Here is a 9,826-nt window from a genome sequence, read left to right as displayed (position 1 = left end):
GGCTGCAAAATGGACTGGCTCCTAAATATGCAGTAATTTTCCAACCACAGAATATTCAAACAAAAGTGAAAGAACTTTTCAGTCTGTTCTCAAATTCTATTGTTCGGGGCAAGCATGATTTAAAGATCTATGCAAGCACAATACTCCAAATTCCCAGAATGAACTACCAAGCTCAGCTTATCCTCTCCGCTGTTTAATTAGGTTCACGTGGTTTAAAAGAAAAAAAATTTTAATGTAAGTAGCAGTTCAAATCTTCTGGATCTTCTCTCCAACTACAACAGGATTTTCTTTCCTTATTTTTTCCGCAGCGTCAGCTTTGTAATCATAAGGACAACTGTGCTTATCAGAATAACGATGTAATCCACAGAACAAGTTTCCACATCTGCAATCAAATCCTGGAAACAAAAACAGAGTCAGAACATGCATCCACAACTCTAGATTTAGGAGACTGAAGGACAAACACTGTCATGTTTAACTCTGTTACTTGTTTTCAACATATAGGTTATGTTGTGTCTGTACACCCTTCTCGCCTTCCCCATGCTCTATTCTTCCAAGTTTCTTACCAAATATTTATGACTGAACGTGTATTTATGCAGTGCCCTGATCATATCTTGGGGCACCCCAAATGCTCCACATGCTGTGAAACAAATATGGCAATCAATTTGTGCAGAGTAAGTTTCCATAAACAGCAAATAAGATGTTTGACCAGATACCCCCTCTTCTTGTGGGGTCAGTTGAGGGAGGGAGTAGTGATAATTAAGGCACTGAGTGAACATTTTGCTCCTTGAATAGTGCCATGGAATCGTTTGCACCCAGTTAAACCGTCAGCAAAGGACTCCGTTTTAATGCATCAACTGAAACAGCACTGCATTGTAGCAATCCATCAGCAGTGTATCAGGTTTTACTGGCCTTTCAGAGAAGATGTCGCTGATTGGCTGACTTACATCCCTGGAGTTGCATGATGGCAGCAGAAGCCATGTTCATATAGAAAATATCTCCAACCTCTGATTAAAGTATCACTGGAGAGAAACTAAACAATGCGAAGAATGCTGCATTACTTAGAAGGTGGATTGTATTCTAATTGTTTCAGAGTTATTCCCAGTTGTATCTTACGAAAAGCACAGTGAATTCCACCCATGGTGCTAGTTTAAAAAACGAAATACATTAAAACTGCAACTTTCACAAACAGTGCCAAAGTACTTGGGGAACAGACTGGAAGACACTGAACAGGAACTAGATTACCGAAAGTGGCCTGAAATGCAAGAGTCGGGTTTTAATATTTTTGAAGGGGAGGTCTAGGAGTAGCTTAGCAAACCTTCTCTGAACGGCTTCCAATGCACGTATATCCATCCTTAAGTAAGAATAAAACTATATGCAACACTCTCGATGCAGTCTCACAAATGCACGGTACAGTTGCAGACTTCTGCTGCCATGGTGGAGAGGTTTAGGAAGAGAATTCCAGGCGGCAGGGAAATGGTGCCCAAAAGATTTGCAATAATGGAGCAGGGGCAAGAGGATATGAAAGAAATTTAGGGCAGTGAAAAAAAGAGTAAAGTTGGAAGGCTGGAGGGTACAAGGTAGAATGCAACATTGGCAAAGACTGCAGACAAAAAGGTGAGAAGTCATGGAAGGATTTGAAAATGAAAATTAGGACTTTAACTTTGATACATTAGGAAATGGGAAACCAGCAATCAACAAGGGCAGGGTAATATTTGCCCCTTTTATATTCTGTACTGAGCTCTATTTTATATAGGGTGTAATTGTGCCCATTGGCATTGGAGAAATCAAACACTGGAATGTTGAAGGTGTAAATGAGTGAAGGGAAATTAGGAATTTAATTGGCTATATTACCAGCATGAAAGTAGGCAGCCATGTCATTCTGGGCTGACCACGCTCAGTTCAGGATGAAACAAGGTTGAGCTCAGCCTGAGCAAGCAGCCCGGAAGGGGGATGGAATAAGTGCCGAGGCACAAAGTTATTGGAGGAGCTATAAAATTGGGTGCCATTGGCATACCTATCACAACTGATCCCATATTTACAAATGATACTGTCTTAGGGCAGTACATAGACAAAGAGGATGCAGCCTTGAAGATCATCAAAAGCAAATGTCCTATCAAACATCCCCAGGGCAGGTACAGCACAGGTTTATACAGAGTAATGCTCCCCCTGCACTGTCCCAAATACTCCCAGGGGCAAGGAAAGCTACTGAAGATGTAATAACTCTTTTGGGAGGAGTGGAATGGAATCAAGATTGGGTGGAGCCAGTAATGAACCAGAGAGTTATGGAAAGAGGATGAAGTGATCAACTATCACACCCATGAGGGGACAAGGTGGAACAGTGCACAGTTAAAGTCACACAGCGTACAGTGTATACTTTGACCAGGTTGTCTCAGCCCTATGGGCCAAAGATGGCTGTGGTGGAGAAACAAACAACTAGCACAAAAGATTTTATGGTATCAGAAGCACTGGACTAAAGAGAGTTGAATGGCAAGGAGATTGAGGGTGCAGATGATCGATCTCCTGCATGTCTGATAAGGGCTGGGGGGTGCACAGGAGAAGAATGCAAGCAAGATAGCCATATGGACAGTCCCAATTTTGGTGATGAAATTGATGAGCCTCAGTTGATGCTGGAGGCAAGAATGGAAGAATGAAGCAGGAGGTTAAAGAAGCAGTTGGTTGTGGAGAAGAGTTTGGGTTGTCCTTCCTTTTCTGGATAATGCTGGAATAGGAAGATAGCCAAAGAGGGAGAAGTGAGGGTTAAATTAGTTTCATATACTTCATTATTTTCATGCAACTTTGCAGTGCACATATTCAAACACATTGCTCATCAAATTGTTCTGTCTTTAACCTTAGGCAAAGTCCAGACCAGTGCCAGATTTTTTCTGACCACCTCCATCAGAGGGTGGGGGTGAGTGGGAATGACAGGAAATGTACAGAGTCAAATGCTAATAGTAGCATTAACAATACCAAGTTGCCTTACTGCTGCTCCACTGGCTAAGGTACAGGTCACAGGTAGATCAAAAGATGTGAAAAATTCAAATTAAAATACTAGCAAGGGTTTGTTAGTAATTTGATCCCAATTTAAGCAGGCCTACAACTGGAAATTAATAAGGTGAATTAAACACATGAAAAATTTAAGTCACAGTAGGGCAATCACCACCTCTGTATTCAGCACCCAGTCTCTTAGGGTGTCTTCCTCATACATACGCGCCCTCTACACCTGAATTCCTGCCTGGCTGACTGAACATAGGACTTAGGAGCAGAAGTAGGCCATTTGGCCCCCTGAGCTTGCTCTGCTATTCTATAAGATCATGGCTGATCAGGTTGGGGTCTCAACTCCACTTTCCTGTCTGCCCCCCATAACCCTGGACTCCCTTGTCTATCAAAAACCTATCTAACTCAGCCTTGAATAAATTCAATGACCCAGCCTCCACTGCTTTCTAGGGAAGAGAATTATACAGAGTAATGATTGTGAGAAAAGAAAAATTTCTCATCTCTATCTTAAAATGGAGACCTCTTATTCTTAAACTGTGTTCCCCAGTTCTAGTCTTCCCCACAAGAGTAAACTGCATCCACTCTATCAAGTCCCCTCAGGATCTTATATGTTTCAATAAGATCACCTCTCATTCTTCTAAACTCCAATTGGTATAGGCCCAACTTGTTCAACCTTTCTTCATAAGATAAGCCCCTCATCCCCAAAAGTAGTCAAGTGAACCTTCTCTGAATTGCAATTATATCCTTTCTCAAATAAGGAGAGCAAAATTGTACACAGTTCTCCAGATGTGGTCTTACCAAGGTCCTGTACAGCTGCAGTAAAACTTCCCTACTTTTACAGTCTATTCCCCTTGCAATAAATGCCAACATTCCATTTGCCTTCTTAATCACTTGCTGTACCTGCATACTAACTTTTTGTGATTCACGTACCAGGACACCCAGAATTCTGTACCACTGAATTCTGCAATCCCTCTCCATTTAAATAGTAGACAACTTTTCTGTTCATCTTGCCAAAGTGGACAAGTTCACATTTTCCTACATTATACGCAATCTGTCAAGTTTTTGCCTACATGCTTAATCTATCTATATCTTTTTGTACATTGTCTACCTCTTCCTTCCAATCTCGGCGTCATCAAATTTAGCTACCATACATTCGGTCCCTTCATCTGAATCATCGATACAAATTGTAAATAATAGAGGCCCCAAGCACCGATCCCTTTGGCACTCTACTAGTTACCGCTTGCCAACCCGAAAACGACCCATTCGGCCCTACTCTCTGCTTCCTGTTAGCTAACCAGTCCTTTATCCATGCTAATATGTTGCCCCTTACACCATGTGCTCGTGTCATGTGTACTGACCTGTAAGTCCCACTTTCTTCCGGCAGGTAAAACAACGATTCTTCTTCTGCTTGGGTTTTTCAGGGGACTTATCCTGTCCATCAGAAGAAGTCTGTGCAATTTCTTCAGATGTGGAAGCTTGTAACAGATAATTATGAACTCAATTAAACATCAAAAACCTGTACATGGATCACAGGCAGTATTTCAGAGGGAAAGGTGGGAGGAAAAAAAGAGGGAAAGGTGGGAGGAAAAAAAGAGGGAAAGGTGGGAGGAAAAAAAGAGGGAAAGGTGGGAGAAAAAAAAGAGGGAAAGGTGGGAGAAAAAAAAGAGGGAAAGGTGGGAGAAAAAAAAGAGGGAAAGGTGGGAGAAAAAAAAGAGGGAAAGGTGGGAGAAAAAAAAGAGGGAAAGGTGGGAGAAAAAAAAGAGGGAAAGGTGGGAGAAAAAAAAGAGGGAAAGGTGGGAGAAAAAAAAGAGGGAAAGGTGGGAGAAAAAAAAGAGGGAAAGGTGGGAGAAAAAGAGGGAAAGGTGGGAACTGTCACAGTATTATCTGTACATATCCTAAGAATAAAGTTTTACCTAGATCTGTGTATGCCTCCTCTATTTTTCTTTTAGTCCTCCGTGAAACCTCCTCCAGCGGTATGCAGTCGTCTGCCTCACTCTCTGTGCTAGCATCATAGCTGTACCCTGTGTCTGTGTTCTTGGACGAGCTGGAGTAATCTGAACAGTCTTCGCCATTATTCCCCACTAATGATCTGTCACAACTGTCCAGCGTTGCTTTCTCTAACTGTTGATTCCCACCCAAATCTGCCATAAGAATCAGACCAATTGAAATTTCAAGTACTTTTTTTCCCCTCCAATTCCATTGTACCATTTTAATCTGGCTGGAGATTTTTTTTTAACTAACGGGATTTTGCTATTATCTGCAGACAAGTGTGAAAACAGTTATAATTTTGGGCAAGTAGAAAGTTTAACTCTCATGAAATTAACTTAAACATTGCAAACACGATTTTTTGTTTTATTTCATACCTCTCCTGAAGGTGCCAGCTCTTTCGTGGCTACAGTTTCAGTGGCATTTCCAGAGCTTGCCCAAATGGTTATTCTTCAAATAGTTAGTCTAGTATCAGCAAGATATTCAACCACAGAGGACATCACAGCTAAACGTGACTGATCCAGCTTTCTCTTTACATGCCCATAGATGATGCATTCTCAAAAGGGCAACTGATGTTATACAGGAGCAGGAACCTTGGATAATTTTCCTCTCTACCCCAGGGATGGTAGGGCCAACTGTGGCAGATCGTCGGCTGCAACAAGCCAACATAAAGAGTGGGTACCAGAAAAATATTTTCTTATATATGGATTATTGGAGCTGGAGAGGGGGCAGGGAGAAGCGAGCAGGGAAGTAAAAAGGAGAGGGGGAGAGAAAACACAAGTGGAAAGGAGAAAGAAAAAGAGAAGGGTAAAAGACAGATCAATTGATCTTTAATGAATCTAAGCAGTTCAGAATAGATTTGGAATTAGAGGTGGAGATTAATTGAGATTCTGCCCAATTAAAAGTGATTACATTGTAAATGCTTCAAACAGGCGATGTGACTGGGGAACTGCTCTGACATATTGGGCATGCTACACTATTTACTCCCTATCTAAAAGCACCTTCAATCATATCATCTCTCCTACAATATTGAGCATCATGGCTCCCTCGAACAAGTAGCTAATGGATGTGTTATTTTTTGTGTTCAAGAGGTGTGTTTTTTTGTCAGATGGTCTTTAAATGATATTGGAAAGGAGAATTACCCTGTAACACTTTTTTAGACATTTCTTGATTATCTTCTGTATGGTCCCCATCACTTTGGGGATTTGTTACTGATTCATGGGATCGTAGCAGAAGCTGGTTGGACACAGATCTAAAAAATGAAGCAAAAATGGTTAAAAAAAGTAAAATTCACTGGGTATTAAAGCATAATCAGAGTTTCACCTATAATTCATAAGTATCAAGAACACTCTATACATCCCTGAATACCTCGGGCTAATTTTACACAGCTCCATTTTTGCTTTCTCTACCGTTTATATTACTTTCTCCCACACCCTTTTATTTTATTCAGTACCTTTTTGAATGTTGTAATAAGTTTAGCACTAATCAACACCCATGGCACTGCTTGAAAACAGGAGAATTTCCCCATTATTCCACTTGGGCAATGCTGAGTTCTCAGGAACAGCTTGGAAAAAAAAAAGGCAGAAAGAACAGTTACATCAATTATCCTCCCCCACTGTATCCCTAGAACACCTGCAGTAGATACAGCCCAATGTTATTATTTAATGAGACAGAGGATGGGGGCAGGGGATGGTGGTTGACTTGACAAATCCTGCCTCAGATTCTTGATAATGTAACCACTGGGTGCCTGAAAAAACAAGCCCAGTTAGCAACAAACCTCTGTCCTCTGACGTGCAGTGCATAGCAGGTACAGTATATGTCAGGTGGCCCCCTGCAAGGTAATCTAGTTTCTTCAATCTCCCCTTTTACTTAACTATCCTTTATCTTGAGATCACATCAAGACATTGTCATTTTCTATTTACCCAACAGAAATCAGCATTTACCATGTCAATCAAGGCTGGTGAATCCCCCCCTCAATCATCCTATAAATCTACATTGCATTATGTCTAGGGAAACGATAGTCCTCCTTTAGTGAGTCTTAAATTGCACAGTTTAAGATATGGCCTACTGCAGTTTTGTAATCATAGCAACTCCACCCGAATACAAACTCCAAAAACCCATTTGTCTGTCTTTTTAAAATAAATCGATTCACCCATTTAAGAATTTATGTATCTTCACAAGCTAAACCCTTCAATTGAGAAAGTTAGGAATAATTTCCAATCCTGTTCCCACACTTACATTAGAACTCCATTTGCCAGTTACTAGCCTCCCTCTCTTCCACCCATCACAATGAAACCATCCATTGATCACCATGAAGCTCAATATATTTAACACTATAGTAGTCCACCTCTTCACCTTCTAGCCTATTTAAGTGTTCCTTTAGTTTCACTGCAGTCTGCCACTCCCCCAGTTTAGTATCAGCAATCGTCACTCATTTACATATGGTCCACAAAATATAAACATACCCATCTACCTGCAGCAATCCCCAGTTTGAGAAAGATCCACCCATGGCAACCCTTTCCTGTGTTCCTTTCAGTTATCTCTATCTGTGCTACTACCTTCCCTTTTATGCTAGAGACCCTAAGTCTCCACCACTTTCTTAGTTGGCACTTGGTAAGAGCGTTTTCTGGAAATCTATATAAGCTTAAATCTACTGCATTGCCCCTGTTCATACTTCATTATTCTATCAGGCCGGTCAAACATGACCTCCCTTCACAAATCCCTGTCAACTAATTATGCTCAGCTAAGTATTGATTTATTTTATCTCTAATCATGCTCTACTAATGTTCCTACCACTGATGCAAGGCCAACTGGTCAATAATCGCCCGGTTTACCCTGACCTACATTGGCTCCCGGTCAAGCAATGTCTCAATTTTAAATTTTCCTCCTCGTTTTCAAATCCCTCCATGGCCTCACCCCTCCCCATCTCTCTAATCTCCTCCAGCCCTACAACACTTCTAGATATCTGTGCTCCTTTAATTCTGGTCTCTTGCGCATCCCTGATTGCAATCGCTCCACCATTGGTAGCTGCGCCTTCAGTTGCATAGGCCCCAAGCTCTAGAATACCCTCCCAACAAGTCTCTGCCTCCCCCACCTCCTTTAAGACACTCCTTAAAACCTACCAAATTAACCAAGCTTTTGGTCATCTGACCCAACATCTCATGTGGCATATCTTGTTTTATAATGCTCCTGTGAAGCGCCTTGGGACATTTTATTACATTGAAGGTGCTATATTGTTGTGAGTTGTTGCTGTATGAACAGAGGTATAACATTTGTTCCAATTCATCTGATAAATTCTGAAAGGTAATGTTTAATACCTCCACTACTTCCTCCCTAACCTATGTACATCATACAGTGCTGAACACCAACATGTACTGCCCTCGGCCCTTTAGGAACCATTTCTTTATTGATTCAACTACTACTTGCCTTTCTCCTACCTCCATGCTCTCCTGTAAATACCAAAGCAAAATATTACTTTAGCCACTCTCCCATTTCCTTACCTACAATAATCTCACCATGACCATTTTTTGGTTCCACCCCTCCTTAATGATATGTTCATAAAAAACCTGAGAAATTCCAGAACCTCTGCTCTGGGGCAATGCTGCAGGGTGGACTCTGCCATTATCACTCTGATCCTGTTTCAAATCCCAAAGGCAGAGTTTTCTATTAGGGGCAGGCATGTGCGTCTTTACCAGTGTTACTGGGGCACCTAATCTGGGCGAGGTGAAGAATTTGGAGCTGGTCAGGTTTCAAACTTTCTTTATAGTTCCTCCCTTGGTACAACTTTATGGGGCTAAGCTTTGGTTCTTGTACAACCAATAATTATGGACATACAATAGGTGCAACTGGAGAGAGCCTGGCAGCCTGTCTCAAAGTGACATCCTGTTGCAGGGGCTCAGCAGACAATATGTCCTACCATCCCGGGCAACCTTGTATAATTATGGGTTCTGACCAAATTCTTTTTACAGCCCAGACTGCACCAAAAAACAATTCATGCTCCGATTTCCTTTTCAATTCAGTTTTCAGATCAAGGCATTTCACATGACTGTTTTGTTCACTGTCTTTGTCTTAACATATTTTTAAACCTTTATTTTAGCCTAAACTGCTTAGCACAACACCAGAGACAGCCTCTTCCTACTTTAGACTGTGTGGTATCAATTTCACTTAAATATTTCTCACTGCTTTACTAGATCATTCTTCCCTCCAGTATAGTTAGGCTAACTCCTCACCCATCCGTCTGTAGTTTGTTCCTCTTCATTCAACTTTGTTTTTGACTTTTTCCCTGTGAACTTTAATACGAAAGCTCAGTACGTGCTGATCTTTTCTCTCATTTTCCCTGCCTGACACTTAATGTTGCTGACCTGCCCCAGTTTTTCTTTCAGAACCAAATCCAGTAGGCATCTTTCCTAGTTACATACTGATACAGAAAACAGTTTTGAATACATACTATAAATCTCAGCCCATTTACTCCTCTCTGAGCAGTTCCTTAAGGATAACTGAAATCCTCCAATGTTCCTGTCCTACCTTTATACTCGTGTTTCCAATAAATTGTGAATCTGCATAGTCCCATTATTGTATTGGATCCCTTTCAATTCCTTAGCTCAACTTCGAGATTAGAATTAGAACATTACAGCGCAGTACAGGCCCTTCGGCCCTCGATGTTGCGCCGACCTGTGAAACCATCTGACCTACACTATTCCATTTTCATCCATATGTCTATCCAATGACCACTTAAATGCCCTTAAAGTTGGCGAATCTACTACTGCTGCAGGCAGGGCGTTCCAATTAGCTGTACATTATGTTAAATTTCTTTCCTTTCTAATGCTGAAACCCAACCCTTTTTGTG

At 41.3% G+C, this 9,826-nt stretch overlaps 1 protein-coding gene across 7 annotated transcripts in view; it reads right to left on the bottom strand.

Annotated features, from left to right (window-relative positions):
- Window positions 1-211: 211 nt before the first annotated feature.
- zfand6 (zinc finger, AN1-type domain 6) overlaps window positions 212-9,826 on the bottom strand; it is a 63,606-nt gene continuing 53,991 nt past the window's right edge. For 3 of the 7 annotated variants that reach the window (XM_068017705.1, XM_068017706.1, XM_068017710.1), the window contains 2 exons: window positions 6,123-6,232; window positions 4,740-5,135 (listed from right to left, as the gene is read on the bottom strand). In XM_068017705.1, coding sequence (XP_067873806.1) covers window positions 4,867-5,135; window positions 6,123-6,232 — 379 coding nt within the window. In that variant the 3' untranslated portion in view covers window positions 4,740-4,866. Of the gene's footprint in view, window positions 396-4,352; window positions 4,470-4,739; window positions 5,136-6,122; window positions 6,233-9,826 lie in introns of those variants that run through there. The other 4 variants (XM_068017708.1, XM_068017709.1, XM_068017707.1 and 1 more) reach the window with 3 other exon arrangements.

Source organism: Heterodontus francisci, chromosome 38 (assembly GCF_036365525.1).
Source record: "Heterodontus francisci isolate sHetFra1 chromosome 38, sHetFra1.hap1, whole genome shotgun sequence".
NCBI classification, from domain to species: Eukaryota; Metazoa; Chordata; class Chondrichthyes; order Heterodontiformes; family Heterodontidae; genus Heterodontus; species Heterodontus francisci.
Note: the sequence above shows the minus strand (reverse complement) of the source record. Positions and strands in the feature narration are given on the sequence as shown.